This window comes from Stegodyphus dumicola, chromosome 1 (assembly GCF_044657685.1).
Source record: "Stegodyphus dumicola isolate Sdum_Otavi_A_Nest chromosome 1, ASM4465768v1".
NCBI classification, from domain to species: Eukaryota; Metazoa; Arthropoda; class Arachnida; order Araneae; family Eresidae; genus Stegodyphus; species Stegodyphus dumicola.
In genome coordinates, this window is record NC_140768.1 from 154,684,687 (window position 1) to 154,708,372 (window position 23,686).

Consider the following 23,686-nt stretch of genomic DNA (forward strand, 5'->3'; position numbering starts at 1 on the left):
TAAATCACATAATTATTTAAAGAAAAAGTGAACACTTACAACACAGAAATCAAAATTTACTAGCAGTTTTTATGCTAGAGTACAGTAAGAAACTACGTTTTGGCTTATTATTTATTTTTTATAAATTAAACTAACCAACTATTATTTAAAACCTGCATTCTTCAGCCAATGCTATTTAAACCGAGGATAATAACACTAGGTACAATGCAATCTAGGCCCTGGCGACTAAACCCGCAGCCATCTAACCTTCTTTTGCTTGGCAAAATCCTGCAATTTCAAACTGTTGAACATTTCTATTTTACATCTTATATTTTATTCAACAAATACTTGTTAATTTTAAGTTTAAAAAATCTAAAATTTTAATTGTGAAACTTTCATTTCAATAATAAAAAGGCATTTGTCAACCTAAAATTTGAAAAGCCGTTTCTTTTCCTGTAAGTTTTCACACTGCATGGCATGCCCATTTCAAAGGAAGTCCAGATTGACTTTATTATGTCTAATTTACGTTATTCAGCTATTTATAATATGATTCTGTTTTAAGCATACCAATATTCAATAATAAACATTCAAAAGTTATGCACAATTCCAAACAATAAGTATTAATATAATATAGATCTAGAATAAAGGACAAATAAGCAAGTTTGTGGAACATTAGTTTGCCTCCATATATATAACAGTTTGAACTGCACAGATATGCATCCAGCTAGCCATTCAGTAACTCACTCAAGGAAAATGTGCATCAGAAGAACCAAATCGACAACAATTCAGAAAGACCAACATACTTAAGCACCACTGTCAGTTGAACTAAATTTACTGATTGTGCAATGTGGGAAAGTTCTCCCACTGGACCCCAATCATGTGGCCTGGCATATAAGCAAACAATAACAAATATAAAAACTCCAAAAAATTCAATGTTTCTTTTTCCTTTAATAATATTCACATACATAATCCAGTCTACATCCCTAGAACTATTAACACCATGTTTACAACAAATACATTACTGAAATGTATTCGCAGGCTACATAAAATTGCTGCAGAGGCTATGGGTGGCCCTACAGTCCGCCAGTTTGAGATCACAGCTCTACATTTTCTAATAAGGAAAGGCAAGCTATTTTGTCAATTAACCAACCACTGATGAAATAACATGCATGTAAGAAAGTGATTGCTTTCAACGTTGGCATGAAAATAACTTTTTGGAATCTCCGTATGAAATTCCTTGCCGTTTTTGGTCAATTTTCAAATTCCTTGACTTTTTCCAGTAGTTTGGCAACCCTGTAAACAGTGCGGGATTGTTTCTCCTGCTTTGACAAGTTACTTAAAAGTTTACAAAATTTAATCTTTTAACCCTGAGAAAAAATAAAATACTTATGTACTACTTAAAAATTACTTACAGCTAACTTTTCTTGTATCATTTGAATTATTGTCTTGTATCACATGAATTTATATTACCAGGATGTCTGTTTAGAAATTTACTTGTGAACCTTTACAAAAATAAAATTATTTAAACAATATTATAATTATCTTTATCATTTGCTTAAAAAAATCTGATGTGGAAGCTTAGCATAGCTTCCTTATATGGCCTGTTAAATAATACATTACAAAGTCCGAGACCCGGACGTTCAATACCCAGAATGATCTAAAACCCAGGCATCAAAGCCATCACCAACCAATTTTCTTGGGGAGAGAGGGGTATGCTTTACACATGCGCATTCGATTCCCCTCCCCCTCATAATAAAAGGTGGAGAGTCCCCATTCCTAATCTCACTTCAGCACTAAATAAAATACATCATTATTAAAAAAATAATCATTTTAACATAAATTCGTGTGGATTTAGCTGCATATTTGCTAGGCACACATCTCAAACCGAAACATTCTACACAGAAACATTATTGATTTTACAACAACTAACAATTTATTATTAACATATTTTATTTCCTTGATGAACCTGGCGAATCATTATTTATTATATTTTTACTTCCAGCACCGCATGTTTATCAACACATGACAACTTGAGTGATCACTCATACAGCAATGCTTAAACAATTTTTTTATACAGTCAAAAGTCGTTAATTCGGACCTCAAAGCTACAAACTTTCTGCGCATGCATTGCGTTGATGCATGCGCATAAGATCTTTACGGCTGCGCATATGCGTGTGTGCATGCGCATAATAAGTTTACGCATGCATGTTTAATGTATAACGGATGGTATAAGCTAAAATTATCTAATTATCTATTTCAGTTAATGTTGCAGATTGCGCTGTTCCATAATCTTCGAATTGGATCAGGCTTATTATTTTTTGCAGACTGTTAGAGCAATTTTATAAAAGTAAGCTTGAACTTTCGATTATGTCAAATAGAATTTCCGATGCTGGAGCTTCCAAAGGATCTACAAAGCGAAAGTATATTTCGATGTCCATCAAACAAAAAGTGGAATTGCTGCAAAAAATTGATAAAGGCATATCCTTTGTTTCTCTAACCATTCCGAAATCTGTTTATCAATTTCACGCTGCTCTGCGGCCAGTGGGGGGACGCCGCGGCGCGCAATGAATTGGAAGTTGATCTGTCAGCACTATCCTTATCTTCATGGCAGATGTTTTTATTTTATTTGGCTAACAATTCCTTACAAAATGTAGTATTTCATCTCGATGTACTCTTTCTTTGATATGATTTAAATCAAATTCCTCCTCATTATAATTCGCTTCCGATAGTGAAGAGAGTGACACAGAGGTTATTAACGAAAAAATTTTTATTGACAAATTATTTGGTATTCTCGACACAGCAATTATAGGACTTCAACAGCGGAACTTTGTAACTGAACAAGAAATTATGTCTGTTTATAGAATTAAAGAGAAAGTATTATCACATAAAATGAAGCAACTTACATTGAAAGAAATGTTTAATAAAGTAAACAAATAAATATTAAGCTTTTTTTTTTTTCTGTAAATTTTGATACCCTTTAGATCACAATTGTTCTTTATTTCATAAATTACGGTTTCATATTTTTAATTTTATAATTTCTGCATGCCATCTTACCAGATTTAAACTGATGATCTATAATCCGGAATCGCTGAAGTCACGACGAGTCTGGATTAACGACTTTTGACTGTATAAGTAATTGAATAACAAAGAGTATGGTAACATTTTCTGTTGACAATACGCTTGGTGCCAATTACATATTTAAGTTAAATGCGCTAAACATGTTGATGACGAAAGATTTAAGAAAAACTTCTTTCCATACACTAAAAATAGATTTTGTTAATGATACACATAGGCCAAAAGATTACATTTAGTGCTATTTGAATTAAGGACAACTGATTTGTTATTCACATAAAGCCATAACCACATTAGAGCTCGCATGGCTGCACCGGGCGGCAGAATTTAGGGAAGAAGAGAAGTTAACAGAAGTTTTAGATTGCAATGACAATGTTCCAATCATAAATCAATTGACGGATGGTGAAATTTGTAGTATGGTACTAAATCCAGAAAATACCACTACCGATAGTGAAGAACAGAAGTTATTGAAAAGGAAAAAATTTTGATTAACAAGTTAGTCGGAATTCTTGACACAGCATTCCAGAACTTGAACAATGGGACTTAGTAACTGAACAAGAAATTATACCTGTCTATAGAATTAAAAAGAAAGTATTAGCACAAAAACAAAGCAACTTAAACAACTTGCATTAGAAGGAATGTTTAATAAAGTAAACATATAAATATCAAGCTCTTTTTTTTTTTTGTAAATTTTCATACCCTTTAGATCATAAATGCTTCATTATCTCATATTTTTAATTTTATAATTTCTGCATGTCATCTTACTAGATTTAAACTGATGATCTAATATTTGGAAAAATCCCAAATCCAGGATCGCCTAAATCCCGATCTCGGACATTGTACACACTTTTTGCTACATTTCATTTAAACTTATTTTCTTGAATTTCATTAAAGATATATTTCTCATTCAATTAATTCAGTTTTCACTTTATGGCAAAGCCAAAATACATAAAAACTCAAAACGTCTTCATTAAAAATTGAAAAATATAGTTTTAAAAAAATTTCTTTTACAATTCAAATTAAGAGTTTCTACACAAAAACAAACAATTCAGACAATGGGCAAGACACTGAAGGTGCAGAAACTGACTTAATTCACCAGTCTGCTAAGTTTCAAATGTAAACAAGGCTGCTCTGTTAGGCTTAGTTGCACTTAAAACCTTAACTGGAACATAAGAACAATACAATTTAATTAATTTTAAAGCAAAAAATGCACAATTTACCAACATAAGAATTTAAAAAAAAAAAAAAAAGAGCTGAGCAACGAAGTGGGTATATATATATATATACACACACACACATATATATATATAATATACACACACTTTTGGTGCTGCGGATTGCAACTAAAAAGGGAGGCGCGCAACTACATGTTACAGCAGCCCACATACAAAATTTCAATGTTACTGAGGCTACTCGTTTTTGAGTTATGCAAGATATATACATACATATGTAAGTACATACAGATGTCACAAAAACAAAATCTCTTATGAATCCCTTTCAAATAAAAATTTTTAATCCATTTTGGGAAAAAGAGACCCTTATTCTGCCTTACATACAGACGTCATGCAAAATTCAAGGGCAGTCAAAATGGATATGTTCGTTGAAATATGATACCCGAAACTTTTTACGATTACAAGGCTTCATTTACTTCGGACAAGGAAGTAAAAAATGCGAGAAAAATAATTTTTCTTACCAAATTATCATCACTGGACTGTTCATTTTCTTCTTCGTCAACAGATGGTTCAGGCTTTTCAACCTTGGCCTTTTTGCTTTTCTGAAAAGTAGTTTTAAATGAAAAGAAACATGACTTACACACAGCGAAACTTTAATACTTAGTTTTTAGATAGTTATAACACAAAGCAACAGAATAAAATAAACTTAATGACAAGCTATGTAGTGCTATCCAACATAAGCTCTCTAAATACACACAGCATTTCATGAAACAAGTTCTGCTGCCAAATAGAACCATGCTGTAAACATGAGGCTGAACTGCTTTACTGACTGGAAAATCAAAGTTGCCATGTTGAGGAAATTAGACTGCATTTATTATCCAGAGACTCCCTGCATGTGCAATATTATTTACATCATGCATATGGAATTGGAGGGCATAATCATCTTCTTTGCAAAGTCTACAAAGACATGTGGAGTATAATGACATAGAACAAGGTTAAGGTCTTTAGTAAAGGAATTTAAGGGAAAAAAAAGAGATTTGGCAAAGAAATCACCTGTCTGTGATCAGGGATTTCAACCATGCAGCTTAGTTAGCATGGCTGCTTACTGACCATTTTCTTTGTGTTCCTTATGGATTTTGCAGAAATGATTGAAACTTTAAAATTTATTTTTATTCTCAATAACATAAATGCTCACTGAGGAACACAACAGGAAATGTTTGGGCAATAAATACATTAACTTTTCTCACTTGGCAACAAGAGAAAAATTTAAATGATAAAGTAATGAGGCAAATCATCACAGATAACACGACATGAAGATCACAAATAATTTAGCAATTAAAGCAGCAATACATGCAGTACAACATGGTCACATCATAACCAAAAAAGAAAAGTTTAACCTTTAAGACATTGAGCAGTTTGAAAAGGTTTCACTTAAGAAGATGGGAAATCCAAATGCATTTTCATCCCCTTTTAGCTGCCATTGTAAAGGGAAAATTGTACTCTTTTGAAACCTTTCCTTTGGGTAGCCTTTGGGGGTCGTATTTGTTAATTTTTAGATAAGAGACTAGAGAATAAGATAAAGGAATTTGTTCTCTTTTCTGCTGTTTCTTTTCCCTAAACTAGGGAAACATATGATGGTGAGATTTCATAGCTATATAACTGTCGTATGTTGGAATATTAACTTTTGACATTGCATCATAATAAAAATACTTCCTATGCACACCTAAAATCAGTACATAGTCTAATCAGTTTTTATTTGTTTTCAAACTGAATTTAGTTTAGAATTACATGTACTAATTAACATTTTTAATTCATACTCGAAAATGAACTATTTGTTTCTCGCATAAATCAGCAGTTCTCTTTTGTTTCCAAGCTTATATTTATATATTAAACAAATCTCGTTGTAGTTTTGTTATATTAGTTTCAGTTACCTTTTTCATTAATATTCTTATTCAGTTTCTTTTTTATAATTTATCGATTTTCACCCCCTTGTATCATAAGTATTTCATCTTTCAACTACATCATTGTTCTTTCTTGCAGTTTTCTGATAAAAGCTTTTTTCCCCCTTTAGCGTACTTTTTAAAAAATATTCTCCTTTGCTTTAAAAACAGATTTTATTGATTATATTTTCATTGCATTTCATTGCATTTTGCATGTTTCAAACAGCACTATTAAATACAAAATTTTCAATAAAAAGGGGAAGTATAAAGGGGAAAAAAACATTTTTAATGACACAAAAATTGGTAAAATTAATACTAATGTAAAATTTCAAGCAGATTTATAAACTTTATTTATTTATTTATTTATACAGACCTACCAGAGGTCGAGCGGTAAATTCGATAACACTGATAGTTAGGTTCGGTTCACATTTCAGTGAACTAGCTGGCTGCATGTAGTGTCATGTCTAACATGAGTACCAAGCAATTTCCTTTAAAAAGGCCCTTCTCCCTTGGGCAGATAGCCCTTTGTGCCTTGGCCGTAATCCAAATATTACTACTTTTATTGATATATGAAAATAAAAACTGGAAGTGTTATTAACAGAAAATAATCTTGCCAATATATTGATGTTGTTATGCAGGTCACTTCAGCAGAAATTTAGCTTGTATTTTCATTATGCACAAGAAAGTGGGGAATACTGAATTTACAAACATTATTAAAATAGAATTCCTCGTTATTACTTTACCATAGTGATGACAATTTCATTTTTAATTAAAAAAAAAAGCTTATGCCAAAAATTAATTCAGTCTCTCAGTAAAATATTAGGTACTAATGGAAAGGGAGGGACGCTTCATGGAAGACGTTTTAAAGGGAACTGGCTGGTGTGCATGTTATATAAGAGGAAAACCTCGAAACGCCTATATAGAGAGCCCTTTCGCTGGGATCGAATCCCAGAATAAGCTACCAGTGTTCAGCGGCTTTTATCGCTTGGCCACTGATCGGCCTTTGTTAAGGATTTTGTGTGTGAAACTGGCCCATATATTCCTTGTACGTGTGTACGTGAAGGATATAACAGAAGCTTTATTTAGCTGAAACAGAGAATAGAGCCTTCGAGAACCACCAGTGTATATTGACTTCACTGATATGCCATTGCGTGATATTCAATTGACCGAAGGTATGACCTGACTGTTATCAGTACGGGAATATTGGTGCAATTATCTAATAAGAAAGAAGTTGAAACAAAAGGCTATATATGTATCTATATTTTATTTAATATTTATTTTGATTATTTTCTAAGAAACGAACAGTAAATACTAATTTAATGAGAGATTTTTTATACGTTAAATCTTAGTAAATGCTGTAAAACTGTAATTTAATACCTTTTTCCATATTTTGCTTTCTTGCCACACTTTGGATTTGCAAATATTTATAATAAAAGAAATACAGAAAGCAAATACAGTCAAAATTCGTTAATCCGGGACTTTGGCGATTCCGGATTATAGATCATCAGTTTAAATCTGGTAAGACGGCATGCAGAAATTATAAAATTAAAAATATGAAACCTTAATTTATGAAATAACAATTATGATCTAAAGGGTATCAGAATTTAAAAAAAAAAAAAAAAAAAAAAGAGCAAAGCCTAATATTTATTTGTTTCTTTATTAAACATTTATTTCAATGCAAGTTGTTTAAATTGCTTCGTTTTATGTGATAATACTTTCCCTTTAATTCTATAAACAGACATAATTTCTTGTTCAGTTACAAAGTTCTGCTCTTCAAGTCTTATAATTGCTGTGTCGAGAATATCAATTAATTTGTCAATCAAAATTTTTTCCGTTTTCAATAACCTCTGTGTCACTCTCTTCACTATCAGAAGCGAATTATAATGAGGAGGAATTTGATTTAAATCAAATCAAAGACGGAGTACATCGAGATGAAATGCTACATTTAGTAAGGAATTATAAGCCAAATAAAATAAAAAACATCTGCCCTGAAGATAAAGATAGTGCTGACAGACCAACTTCCAATTCATTGCGTGCCCCGATGTCCCCCCCCCCGGCCGCAGAGCAGCGTGAAATTGATAAACAGATTTCGGAATGGTTAGAGAAACGAAGGATATGCCTTTTTCCATTTTTTGCAGTAATACCACTTTTTGTTTAATGGACTTCGCTTTGAGGTCCGGATTATAGATCATTCCGGATTATGGGTGTCCGAATTAACGACTTTTGACTGTATATAAGAGTAATTACTACTGATCCCCCTCACAGAAAGTCTTGATTTTATAAGGGGAATTAATCTCTTTCCATAAAATATCTAGTAATTGGAACCGTTTCGTAACTTTCGTATTTTTTAATAAAAACGTCTATGCTGAATGTGAAAAAAATATAAATTAATATAATATTTCAACTTAAACCTGTGATTTTTCAAGTATATGCTATGTATATATCATATGCATAGGCATATTAGTATGGTTAGCCCTGAAGGACTATGGCTTTCGTTTTGCGATTTTGCGGCACCATAAAAGGCAAATCCCTATTCAAGCTGTTGCCACCAAATGTTAGAGTCCTCCATTATATTTGAAGAAATTCAATAATGAAAAATCTGCCTTATTTATTATGTATATTTCTCGCATTATGATAAAACAGCGGTACATAGAGCCACCGAATTTTGAAAGACGTAATCTTCCTACGAATATGGGCATGTGGAAGACCAAATTTGAAATCTGGAATTTGTTTTATTATTGATTTCATATTTTGTAAAACCTTAATGAGTTTTTGATTAAAAAACTCAAGGATTTCAAAGCGAGCAATGGCAACGTTGCACAGAAAAAACATTTTCATCTCCAGCACGCAAGTCTCTGTATTGGAAATTCTAAAGATATATACTCATTTTAAAACTATTTTGGGATATTGCTATTGAACTGAATTTTATGGTTTAAGTGCGGAAAACATGATATTTAATAAGTAAATGTAACACACAATGTTAAAAAAATGCTCCTTTGGTCTTAATTTAAAATCTGAAACATTTCAGGTTTTTTTATTCTTTTTTTTTTTTTGTGTGTGTGTGTGTGTGTGTGTGTGTTTTGTTTTGTTATTTTCAAATTTATATATTTAATATGATAAGTCCCAGGTGCAATGGTCTAGAAAGCAAGTGCATCCCACGAAACACAACCAAAGAACATATAGGAAGAATACACAAGATCCTTTGACACAACTGAAAGATTTTGCCCCGAAATAAGATTTCACTGCTGAGGGAAACCAAAGGGAATTTACGAAATCCCACAAATGGGAAGTGCTAAGGTCATTGCATAAGTGGCAAGCAAGTTATTCGGACAATGACTATCTCCGTACCCTGAAGGATGTGGGGGAAAGAGTCTTTTTGAGACACTGCAGCTCTGGCCGATTTTTAGGTCACCTGTCTTCTAAGCGTTAATAGGCTATTTTAACCCATAAAGTCAAAAACATGTCTTAATGTCAAAGTCATTACCAAATCAATATCCAAAATGTAATACATGTTGAACTCAATATCCAAAATGATATATAATATGTACCCTTGGATCACCAACAAACATCATAAATCAGCATGATTTGTTACAGAAGACTGGCTGTTGCCACCGCTGCTGCTTGCCTAGAGAGAAGCCTGCTGATCAGAACAAACCTGAAAGCCTGATGTAGGCACAGTTGGCAAGTTTTGAAAGTTGGTTGTGCTCTGCCTGTCTGACGTAGTTATAGTGTCATAACTTTGTAGAATTCCTGGGGTTGTAACCCAGTTAATATATTTTAAGATTCCAATAAGCCACTAAAGCATCAGAGGTGATAAATTTTTGTATTATTTTAAGTCTTACTAGATGCAAATTAGGTTTTACATTTTTGTGCTGTATCTTGTGACCATGATAATGATTAATGAAAGGCAATAACTCACTTTAATATGCAGAGATAACTTTTAAAGGTGATCAGTTAATTACAAATAATTAAATTAGCTAGTTAGATACCCTTTATCTTCTAACTTGTCAATCTCTCTACTATGTACCTACGAGGTTTTACTTGATCTGATAAAAGTTAAATAGTCCAAAACCTCTAACAGACCTGAAGCAAATTATCACCAGGTCTGAAAGTAAGTACAAAGTCAGATAAAGGTTTAAATAAACCTTTTATATAAAAAGACCTTAGAACATAAAGGCATGTTCTTATGCTAGCAAAACCAACTACAGCTTATGGTGATCCAATTAAACAGGAACGATAAATTTAAATTAAAAATGTGGGCTAAAAATTAAAAGACTACATACACGATTTAATTTTAATCTAAGCTGGCTCAGTAATGTGTCATAACAAACTTGTAACTCGTCGTAATGAAGTTATCGCATAACAAATTCAAATATTGGCAACGATAATGCAAAGAAAAAGAATTACAAATTACAAAAGTTACTAGAAACTAATGCAGCGTACAACCGGAGTCTTACAACCCCAAAACCTTAGTTTAAAAACTATTTAAGTGACTTTCATTCTGGTGAGGGAAAATTATAGCAAAGGCTGAAATTATAAATAATTGCTTAATTTACATAATAACTGCACATATTATCATTTCTCTTTACGTATTTGGTTTCTTTCTTCAATGTGTTTCCTCTTCACTTTAGAATTTTTATATTTAAAAACTAAATGCACTTAGAATGTGCAGGAAAAGGTGCTAATTTTAATTCTTTATTAATATAAACATTCAGAATAAATATGAAATGATACGTAGTAAGGCCAGTTACAGAGCCGGTGTAGCAGAATTTTTAGAATTTAGTGACACATCGAGAAACAAAATCTAGAAATGACAAAATTTTAGAATTTATGAAGGCACCAGGGCAGCTGAATTTAGGATCCACAGAGATTGCATCAGGTGGAAAAATGCACTGTGCCAGCCCTGTGTCTGATGCACAGAGCTGTAGCTAGGGTTTTCAGCACCCAGAGACAACTGAAGATTTTGAGCCCCCTTCTGTATGCAAAGAATGAAAAACATTTCATTCTTAAATTTTGTAACATCAATTTGGCAATTCATGGACACTGCAACCTGGGACAAATGTCCCCTCTTCCCCCAATCTAGCTACGCCACTGATGATGCATTAAGACACATAAGATGAATCTTTTAAATTGTCAGTTTTCAATTTCTTTATTAACAGAAAAATTCCTTTCTATAAATGCCTATCCATGTTATAAGATTAGAAGCACTTTTGATATCTCTCCATGTCTGTGTCTAGTGAAAAACAGAGAAAACAAAGGAAAGATAAACATGCTAAGAAAAAGACTTCTAGTATCAGAAGTAAAGCAATTAAATAAAATGTTTTCATTGTTCTGAAAATTCTCCAAAAAGTAAAAGTTTATCACAAACTTTCTGTAAAACACATCCATTATGTATTAATACCAGAAAGACATTTTCCTAGAATCTTCTAGATTCGAGGGTCTATAAATCTTGTCAAATCCTTCTAAACTTTCCAAGTTGCAGTATCTAAAATCCTACAGAAAAATTACCCCTACCATTTCTGTAAGAGCAAAAAGCCAGAAGTATATAGAACAAAATCAAGAAAAAAGTATAAAATTAATTTTAGAGAGAAAACTGATGCATATTGAGACAATTACATGGGAAAAACTCTTACCCCAACATTTAATTTAAGCATTATTACCTTATTTATTTTCCAGGTTCACAATATTGTACAAGTTGCCAAAATGGAAAGTAATGTCACTTTATAACATGATAGCGAAAAATAAAAATGTTTCATTTTAATGTTATTTCTTGAATACAATTTCAATATATTAGGATTATTTTAATGAAAATTGTTGGCAACCGCCGTTGATTACTCTAGCACATGTGCATAATAAGCAAGTTCTCTGCTGCGTAATACTTTTCTAAGTAGTTAGCCAACGTCAATGGTGAGTATCGCATGTAAGCGAGAAGTGTTAAGCGCTACATAATATCATGTTTCTACTCTGGTGTTCTACGTCTTCATAGCTTAAATAAATATTTGTCATGTATATAATAGACGGCATTTTATTCCTCATTGCTTATGGACCCAGGTAGTGCTTAACTGTGCTGCCCAAGCACCACTGTTAACTTCTTTCGGCAAGCCAAGCTGCGTCAACTGAAATGAAAATGACGACGACAAATACAGTTTCAATTGAAAAGCTAAAGTACAATTTTGACACGTGGAAGTTGCAAGTGGAAGCAATACTGATTAAAAATGATCATTGGAACTATGTAACTGGGAAAATTCCGAAACCAGAACCTGGTGATGAAGAATTAACTAATTGGAAAACTACTGACCAAAAAGCATGAGCTGATATAATCCTTTCCATCTCACCCAGTGAACTTCCACAAGTAAAGAATTGTGTCTGAACATCTCATGAACTATGGAGTAAATTGCATTCTATTTACAAATCGAAGGGACCAGCTAGAAAGGCCACAATTCTAAAAAAAATTGCTTTTTACAAAAATGAGTATTTCTAAACAAATGACTGATCATCTAAATGATTTTTTCATTCTTGTGGACAAAATGAAAGAAATGGAAATAAACATTGCGGATGATTTGCTTACAATATTGCCTTTATATCACATACCGGACTCTTATGAAAGCTTTCGAATAGCCATCGAATCTCATGATGAACTGCCTCCTCCAGAAATGCTGAAAATTACACTGTTGGAAGAAGCTAGCACTCGCAAAAATAAAGACTCATCCTTTTCTGAACCACAACATGTGTTCTATTCAAAAGATCGGAAGTATACTCAACGACTGGTTCCTTAACCGAAATCAGGTAAATCTGCAAACCGAAAACAGTGTCCAGTTAACTAAACATGCAACTTCTGCCATATCTATGGGCATAGAGCATCGGAATGTAGGAAGAAAAGTAAAGAAACTAAAAGCAAACGCCTTAGTGAAACTGCAATGTCTGCAGAAAATCAGAATTTCTTGGATCAAGAAAAAGGCCATATCATGCATGAATAGTAATTCTAGAGACATTTTTTTTTTTGTCTCTATAATGGTGCAACATCACATATTTGTAACAGCAAGGAACTGTTCCAAGAAATTCACGAGGTAGGTGATACTTATGTTAAATTAGCTGCTGATAAAATAGTTAAAGCTATCGGAAAAGGAACTGTTAAATTTAAAGTTCGTATAGGTTCTAAAACTGAAAATATCAAACTTAAAAATGTATTGTGTGTACCAGATTTGAAAAATAATTTAATCTCAGTGTCTAAAGTAACTGCAAATAATCTTTCAGTAATTTTCAAAGAAAAATGTGCTCAAATAATTAATTCTAATAACGAAACAGTAATTTTAGCTAAACGCGAAACTGATCTTTATTTTGTCATGCCAATATTTGAATCTGTATCAATTGTTAAACAAATAGATCAGCAGCATATAACATTTGGCCATTTAAATAAAAATGATCTTTAAAAAATTCAATTAAATAACATGGTTAGAGGTCTTTCTTTTCTCAAAATGACTCTCTTTCTACCTGTAAGGTATGCATTCAGGGTAAACAAACTGCAACACCCCTTCCAAAAAAATCTGAATATAGAAGTACTGAATTGTTAAATCTAATTCATTCTGATTTGCGTGGTCCTATGAGAACCGAATCAATACGTGGATCATTTTATTTCGCTACATTTATCGATGATAAATCCTGATATGCTCGTGTTTATTTTCTAAAATCTAAGGATGATGTTAAAGAGGCTTTCAGAAATTTTAAAGCATCTTAAAAAAAAAAAAAAAAAAAAAAAACTTAATTCTAAAATCAGAATTCTGCGAACCGATAACGGGCTAGAATATTTAGGGAAAGACTTTAATAAATTTCTTAACGATGCGGGAATAAAACAAGAAATGAGCATCCTTACACACCAGCCCAAAATAGCGTCACGGAAAGATTAAATCGCACTTTAGTTTCAATGGCGCGATGTTTGTTATTGCAATCCAATCCGCGTCAGAAATTCTGGGCTGAAGCCGTCAATACGGCTACTTACATTCGAAATCGCTCCTCAATGCGAGGTTTAAAAGGCGAAACAAAAACACCTTACAAAGTGATATTTGGCAGAGTACCAGCTGTCTCTCACTTCAGAACCTTTGGCCAAAAAGCATTTCCACTAAATAAAAGGCCAGGAATAGGCAAATTTGATATTCAATCTAAAGAATGTATTTTTATTGGCTATTCTGATGAATCAAAAGCGTATAGACCCTGAGGCACGTAAAGTGATAAGCAGAGACGTAACATTTATTAATGAGTTTGAAAACTGCTGGAGTTACGATTCAGAGCAAGAAATATATCTGCCTTTCGCTCTGTAGGAAAAAATTATAAATAAAACATGTTGTGATAAATCATCACCTCCGGATGGCAGCGAGTTGCCACTTGACTCTGAAAAGGGAAGCAGAAGTGATTTAGATAGCGAATCAATGCCGCCTATCCTGATTAAAAGGTGGCCTGGTCGACCCAAGAAAATAAAAACAGGTTTGCCAGGAAGGCCTAAAAAGGAATATCACAATACAAGTGTAAATAAAAATGAACAAACTCAAAATGTTGTTGAGGAAAGCATTAATCCTACGGTGCAAGAAGCATTAAATGGACCATATGCTGAAAATTGGCATAATGCCATGCTGTCAGAACATAACTCACTTGTTCAAGAAAAGGCTTGAAAATTAGTAAAAAGACCTGAAAACAAGAAAGTTATTGGTAGTAAATGGGTTCTTAAATTAAAATATAATCACGATGGCACTATTGAAAAATACAAAGCTAGGCTAGTTGCTAAAGGGTTCGCTCAAATCCCTAACCTTGATTTCACTGAAAATTTTTTTCCCTGTTTCTAGGTTAAGTTCCATAAGAACAGTTTTAGCCTACGCTGTAGAACACAGTCTCAAAGGTTACCAATTAAGATTTTGTAATGGCCTATATAAATGGAAATTTAGATGAAGAAATCTACATGGAAATTCCCTAAGGTTTTTGCGATGAAACTAATTCAGATAAAGTGTGTCTTTTAAAGAAATCATTATACGGTCTTAAACAGTGGTTAGAAGAAAAAATAAAATCTATGAAATTTAAATCTTTTAATTCAGATAATTGTGTTTATATTAGAAAGACGTCTAACAGTGAAACTATTACACAGTCAAAAGTCGTTAATACGGACACCCATAATCCAAAATGATCTATAATCCGGAACTCAAAGCTACAAACTTTCTGCGCATGCGTCGCGTTCACACATGCGCACAGGCGTTTACGAGAGCGCGTAAGACCCTTACGGCTGCGAATATGTTGGTGCGCATGCGCGTTTAAATTGTAACGGAGTTATACGCTAAGCTAAAGTTATCTAATTCAGTTAATGTTGCCGATTGCGTTGTTCCTTAATCTTCGAATTGGATCCGGCTTATCATTTTTTGCAGACTGTTAGAGCAATTTTATAAAAGTAAGCTTGAACTTTTGATTATGTCAAATAGAATTTCCGATATATATTTACTACAAAGCGAAAGTATGTTTCGAAATCCGAAATCTGTTTATCAATTTCACGCTGCTCTGCGGCAGAGGGGAGGGGGCAGAAACGTCATTATTAGATTATGATAGATTAGAAAGATTATGTCAAATAGAATTTCCGATATATATTTACTAATATGTAATTTGTATCTACAAAGCGAAAGTATGTTTTGAGATCCGAAATCTGTTTATCAATTTCACGCTGCTCTGCCGCAGAGGGGGGGAGGGCAGAAACGTCATTATTAGATTATGATAGATTAGAAAGATTATGTCAAATAGAATTTCCGATATATATTTACTAATATGTAATTTGTATCTACAAAGCGAAAGTATGTTTTGAGATCCGAAATCTGTTTATCAATTTCACTCGGCGGATTGGAAGTTGATCTGTCAGCACTATCCTTATCTTCAGGGCAGATGTTTTTATTTTATTTGGTTTATAATTCCATACTAAGTGTAGTATTTCATTCTGTCTTTGATATGATTTAAATCAAGTTCCTCGTCATTATAATTCGCTTCCAATTCGCTTCCGATAGTGAAGAAAGTGACCCAGAGGTTATTGAAAATGAAAACACTTCGATTGACAAATTAGTCGGTATTCTCAACACAGCAATTATAGGACTTGAACAGCGGAACTTTGTAACTAAACAAGAAATTATGTCTGTTTAATAGAATTAAAGAGAAAGTATTATCACATGAAACGAAGCAACTTACTTACATTGAAGGAAATGTTTAATAAAGTAAACAAATAAATATTAAGCTTTTTCTTTTTGTAAATTTTGATACCCTTTAGATCATAATTGTTCTTTATTTCATAAATTACGGTTTCATATTTTTAATTTTGTAATTTCTGCATGCCATCTTACCAGATTTAAACTGATGATCTATAATCCGGAAAAATCGATAATCCGGAATCGCCGAAGTCCCGACGAGTCCGGATTAACGACTTTTGACTGTAATTGTTTATGTAGACGATGTTTTTACCGGTTGTAAGCAAACATATCGAACAATTCGCGATAGTTTAGCTTCTGCTTTCAAAATGAAAGACTTGGGAAAATTACATAATTGCTTAGGCATATAATTTTACCAAAATGGGAATTCAATTAAAATTTCTCCAAAGAAATACTTTGATGATAGTTTAAATTGGTATAATATGAAAAATACTAAATCCGTGTCTTCACCTATAGGTAACAGCAAAAAATTATCAAAAGAGATGAGTCCTAAAAACGAAAATGAAATCGCTGACATGAAAAATGTTCCATTTAGAAATCTGATCGGATCACTAATGTACCTTTCAGTAGCTACTAGGCCAGATATCACATATGCCGTGAATTTCTTAAGTCAATTTAACAACAATCCGGGAAAAGAACTTTGGCATGCTGCAAAAAGAATACTTCGATATCTAAAGGGACCCAAGATCAAGTACTAATTTATACGAAAACAGGAAAACCACTCATCGCCTTTGTGGATGCAGATTGGGCATCAAATGTTGATGATCGAAAATCCTACACAGGTTTTGTATATATATTAAGTGGTTCAGCCATAACCTGGGAATCACGAAAACAACGCAGTGTAGCTCTATCTTCAACGGAGGCGGAATATATGGCTCTGTCTGAGGCCGCGAAAGAAACCATCTACCTATGTCGTTTCCTGAAAGAGCTGGGTTACAACATAGAAAACCCAACAATATACTGCGACAATCAAGGAACTAAGAAAACTATGAAGAACTCAGAGTTTCACTCTTGTACAAAGCACAGAGATGTTCGCCATCATTTTGTGCGTGAAGTATATGAACACGGTGAACTGGATTGCAGTACATACCTAAAAGTGAAATGGGAGCTGATGTGTTAACCAAACCCCTGACTCCTGTTAAGCATCAAAACTGTTGTACAATTATAGAACTGAATACTGTTTAATATGTATTTTGTTTTACTTTTCAAGAATAGGAGAATCAACGTCAAAAGGGGGTATGTTGGCAACTGCCGTTGATTTCCCTAGCGCATGATAAGCAAGTCTCTGCTTCATAATATTTTTCTAAGTAGATAGCCAACGTCAACGGTGAGTATCGCATGTAAGCGAGAAGTTGTGTAATATCATGTTTCTACTCTGTTGTTCTACGTCTTCATAGCTTAAATAAATGTTTGTCATGTATATGGAAAACATTTTATTTTTCAAAAACTATCAATGTTTAAAAACATATCATAAAAAAATTCCTAGATTTACCAATTAAAATTTTTTTACAGAAACTGATCTTAAAATCGCGAAAATGTTGATAAGTCGCCGAATTTGGAACCTTTTAATAAAGAATTCACATTCCCAAAAGCAAAAAGTAGTTTAAGATCTCTTCATTAGAAAAAATGAAATAATTTCAAAATGCTTATGTTTCACTTCTTGCTCAGAAACTTCCCACCGTTTGTATTACAAATAGAAACAAATTATAATTCAATAACCTATTCACCCATTCAAAAGATAACTATATTTGTCAATGAATCGCCAAAAATATTTGCCCAAAATGCTAATTCTCATCTAAAATGGCAGTCTTAAAAATAGACAGAAATTTCAGATGATTAAAATTAAGGAACTCCTGCCGAATTTGGTCGAAATTAAGGACTTTTAAGGACCACAAATCGATTCTAAGAAATCTAAGGACTCTTAAGGAGAGTACGAACCCTGGTATATAAGAAGCTTATCGTTGCAAATTAATATTTATTGTTATGAAAAAAGGCAAAGTATTTTTCGAAAATAATAAGTACAATTTGGTGATCGTAACATTTTTTTAATGTTTTGCAGTCTCTTTCCTTCATTCTCAGTGTCATCTGGTGAATCACCAAAAAATGTTAATCAGAGCACCTCACTAAAATCCTCGTGTTCTAAAATCCTTGTTACACAGTCCAAAAGAGACAACCATCTCGTACTGTAGTATTTCAAAATTTAATGAGATTTTGCATTCTGTCCCAAAATTTGTTGAGCAACTTTAAAGCTGTGCTTTCGTTTTGAACTTTTCTCCAAATAAAAATATACATCTATTAACATTATTTTGATTTCTGAGCCAGTTAATTTTTTAGTAGCTTTTTTTGCAGTTATATGCAAGAGGTGGTATGGACAACCTTGGATGATTATAATTGGTTGATGCATTTTGATAAACGATGCTACACCTTTTAATTTTCCCATCATATTACTAGCATTATCTGAAGAAAATTATAAGCAATTTTTCCATTCTAAACCTTCGTTTTTAAAGTTTTCATTCATACTATTAAAAATACCTTCTCCATTATTATTCGTGCATTCTAAAATAGAAATCAATGAAGTAATTATCAATCCCTTTTCTTTACTATAATATGTTATAATCAAAGGGTAAGTTTGTTATCATTGTAATCATTACTTCCATCAGTACTTAAGAGAAAATGATGCATTGAACACTGATTTTATAATATCGGCAACAGTACTTCCTGCAAGCGTTTTCATAATAGCAGCAGTGTTGGTGTGGCCGCAGCTAAATTTTTTTGCTACGGCAGAATCTGGAATCATTGCTTTGAAAAGCTGTTTGGAAAGACAGGAACCTGAAATCAGTAGATTATATTCATTTAAAAATCAAACAAAATAGCATTCCACTTTTATAGCATCATTTTCATCATCTTTTATTAAGAAATCCGTTAATTCTTTAGATTTCATAGTGCCATGTTCTTTATGCTTTTATAATTTTAGCTTCTTCATTCGAGGCAGCATAATTAACCAAGAACTTCAAGCTTAATCACATCTCGCAAGACACATGCTAAGCTCTCGCCATAATCTAAACAATGGAGCCGAGGCAGGCTAAACAACTCTATACCAAAGACTGCTCTACAGGTTCTTTGCCTATACAGCAGCAACAAACCTGAGAAACACAGATAGAGAAAGTAGACAGTGTGGGGAAGGAACTATTGACAAATGATTAATGGTTACAGTTACTGATTTACGATTGGCTTCTTCAAAACCAGTAATGCACATAGCACATGATATATGATGACATGAGTATTCAGCCAATCATTGGATGAATTAGTTGGTTCTGTTTTGCGTACTGCTTCTCATACCCTGTTTCTGTAGTCTGTAGTTTTTTTACATGCTTTTCGTAGCTCGAAATTTTTCATGAATTTCCGTGGAGACTTAAACAAGCCTTAAGTCTTTGCAAGAGGAATAAGTATAATAAATAATTAATAAGATTTCAGGCTTTACATCAACAGCATGCAGCAAAAGCAAGATGAAATTTAGCAAAGCAATATTTCTTTAATCATTATTCTCATGATACATTGCCAGCTTATGCTAGGTAAACTTTATGATGAATGCATGAATTTGAAGGTACTCAGATATTGCAAACAAAAATCAAAGTTTCTTAATTAATGGAAATTTGAAAGAAATGTACGTAAGTGATTATATAACAGGTATTTTTCATTGCAAGGCCAATGCCCCAATCATCAATCAAGCAACGAATGGCGAAATATGTAGCATGGTTCTAAACCCAGAAAACATCGCTACCAATAGTGAAAAAAGCGACAGGCAGATTGCTGAGAATGAAAAAATTTTGACTGACAATTTAATGAAAATTCTTGACATAGTAATTACAGGACTTGAACAGTAGAACTTTGTAATTGAACAAGAAATTATTTCTCTCTATAAAGAGAAATTTTGGTTCAAAAAGCAAAGCAAATTAAATGACTTACACTGGAAAAATGTTTAACAGCAAAAACTTAAAGCTAACAAATAAATATTTAGCTTTTCTTCATAAATTTTGATTTTCTTAAAGTCATTAATGCTTCATTATTTCCTAAATTACCATTTCATATTTTTAATTTCCTGTGAGTCATCCTACTAGATTTAAACTGATGATTTAAACTCAATTATGATTCCCAAATTCAGAATCACCGAAACACCGAAGAGTCCGGATCTGGGATTTCATGCTGTAACATAATTTGCATTATTAACTTTTTAACTGTCAAGTTATTTTGATGATTTGGGGTGCATAAATTAACAATTTTTTTTTATTCCAAAAATGAAATGTTTGCCTCAAAGTTGAAAAATCAAAAAAATGCTGCGCACTTTGAACTTTAACCTCTATCCTTTGAAACCTTTAGTCAAATGCTGCCAAATAGACAAATTAGCCAAAGACTTTAGTCAAATTTCTGACAAATAGAAATATTTATATAATGTAGCACGACAACACTGACAAATTAGGGAAATATCCGCTTAATTTAGAGTCCTCAGAGTAACTTTTAACTCAGTCAGAGTAAGTTTAAGAATGCAGGCTGAAACTATATATAGAATTTTTGAAGAATTTAGGTCCTAGTACACTTCAGTTCCAGCAATCCTTGTTTAATAAGATACGGTCTTCTGAAGTGAAGGCACCTTGGAAAAAGGCATTTATCTTATCAATTGCAAAGAAAGACAAAGCATTGTCAAATTGTCAAGTTAGAGACCTATAGCTTTAACTAGCATAATGTGCAAGGTTATGGAAAGAATGGTGAACGAAAAATTAGTGTTCTTTCTGGAGAATGGCTGCCTAATTTCATCCTCTCAAGCTGAGTTTAGAAAACTGCACTCTACAGTCAAGTTAACAAATAGTGCTTTTATCCCAAGCAGTAAAATGCCCTGCACAGAGGTGACTCCTGAAACTAAGTTATGAAGTTATGAAGAGAAGTCTAGGTTGCTGCTAACCTTGAAAAAGAACACTGTACTGTAATGAATACCTTCACACTGTGATATATATGGAAATGAGATGACTGATCTTCTTGCAAAGAAAGGCACAGGCTTTCTGAAATCCATACAATAAGAGATCCCATACGCTTCAATGAATAGAATAAAAAAAAAATATTTTGAATAAGAACTAACACACAAAGTTATTTGAACTTATTAGTGATAAAACTATGAAAGAGACTCTTGAAGGAGTTCCTGATTTTCCAAGACAGCATGCTATTGCCGTCTTCAGGCCAGAAACTGACCATGATTGCCTTGCTGATCACCTGCACAGATTTGGAATACTGTTCACCCAAAACTATAGCTCATGCAGCAGTGACCATGTGATGAATGCGGAGCATCTCGAAGTATGCCCAGCTGTCTCTGGAAATATTTATGATACATAACTGGAAGGTTAAAGAACAGTTGCAAGCCTTACAGACTAATTGACATTTGTTACAGATGTTTGTTTGTTTTATGTTTCTGCTTTCTTTTTTTATGTTTTTGGCTAGTTGATTCTCCTTGTGTGTTTGCGCTGAGTATTTTCACTTTGGCGAATGATGTATATCAAAAGCTACTGCTAGAAATAAATAAAGTTTTAATTCATGAGATTACTTATAAAACACAAGCATTCAACATTCTGTTAACAACATTCCAAAACAATAATTATTATTACATATAACTGAGGACAGGGCACAGCTTTACAAAGATATAAATTTGCTTTTTCCCACCCACACACACAGACACACAAAAAAAAAATAACTTTCAGATTTTACATTATGCCCAACAGAGTGTTTTTTTAATGTTTTCAGTGTTACCTTTATTTATTAAATATCATGTTCTTCGCACTTAAACCATAAAATTCAGTTCAAAAGTGCAAAATAATTTTTAAATGAGCATAACTTTAGAATTTCCGATGCACAGTCTCGCGTGCTCGAGATAAAAATGTTTTTTTCGTTGCTCGCTTTGAAATCGTTGAGTTTGCTAATCAAAAATTCAATAAAGTTTTACAAAATATGAAATAGATAATAAAACAAATTACAAATTTGGGCTTTCTGATGCCCATAATCGGGCAAACATTCATTATTCAAAATTTGATGGATCTAGGTACCGTTGTTTAATCACAATGCGAGAAACATACATACATTTATGCAGATTCTTCATTATTTAATTTCTTTAAATATACTACAGGGCTGTAATATTTGGTGGCAACAGGTTGAAAAGTGAACCAACATTTATCATGATATTAATAGCCCTTCTTGGGCTAACACCCTTTGGGCTAAAAAGAAAAACAGCTAAGAAATAAAAGGAAAATTTGAGAGGCTAAGAAAAAGTCTACTTCTAAGAAAATGTCTTTTATTTTACTTCAGCTACATTACTTTTATCAACTATTAAAGAAAAATAGGCTCCTAAGAATTTGCATTATCAGATAATAAACTAAAATTATTTCACTGGATGGAAAACACTGGATCACTGGAAAACACTTTCACTGGATGAACAAATGTTTTAAAATGCAATATGATAAACTCACTTTTGACTCTTTGTGCTCTCCCTTTCTCTTATGAGCTCCACCATCTTCTTTCTGAAATTGCAAAAATACTAGTTGGAGTATAAAAAGACCACGCTGTTCAGAATGCATATCTGAAAAATTTCAGTAAACCAAATACTTATGCAATGAAATTTTACATCTGTGCAGCAATTGCAGTCTTAAAAATTTTACTTAAATCAAAATGAAATATTTTCAAAACTGCATAAATTGCTTATTAACATTAAAAAGTTCAGAAATGGTTTTTCAGTTTCCAAAAATTTACTTTTCTTCTCGCTATTTATGGCTTTTTCTTAACTGGCTATTTATGGCTTTTTCTTAACATGAATGCTTACAGCATTTAAATAACTAGTTGCAACTAAATGCATTATAACTTTCCATGATTTAAGAAAAAGTTTTAACTTAAAATATTCATTCTATTCATTACGTGTGCAGGTTTTTTTTAAATTAAATAAAGCTATTATCTTCACAAAATCCTGTAAAATCTTTTTAAAAATTTAACTGAAATTAATAACAAACAGTTCAGCAAATATTGCATTATTGAACATTACTGAATAATTATTTCAGGACATTAAAAGATCCATATTTTATTCTGCTTAGAAGGTATAATCGTTGGCAAAGTTGGCTGTCAAGATCTATCCTTAAGTTTGAATCTCATATAGAGTATTTAGCAGTGTATAATGTCTTGGCAGAAACAGGGCACAATAATTAGTTTATTCAGCATGAGAAAAGCTGTACGTAAGCCCCATATTAACTTTTTTTTTAATATGTTAACTTTT

At 32.6% G+C, this 23,686-nt stretch overlaps 1 protein-coding gene across 1 annotated transcript in view; it reads right to left on the minus strand.

The window, feature by feature from the left end:
- The window catches only part of LOC118197154 (hepatoma-derived growth factor-related protein 3-like), a 68,861-nt gene that overhangs the window by 5,437 nt on the left and 39,738 nt on the right, over positions 1-23,686 (minus strand). The window contains exons 5-6 of the mRNA XM_035368654.2: positions 22,893-22,943; positions 4,745-4,825 (exon numbers count right to left, since the gene is read on the minus strand). Coding sequence (XP_035224545.1) covers positions 4,745-4,825; positions 22,893-22,943 — 132 coding nt within the window. The remainder of the gene's footprint in view (positions 1-4,744; positions 4,826-22,892; positions 22,944-23,686) is intronic.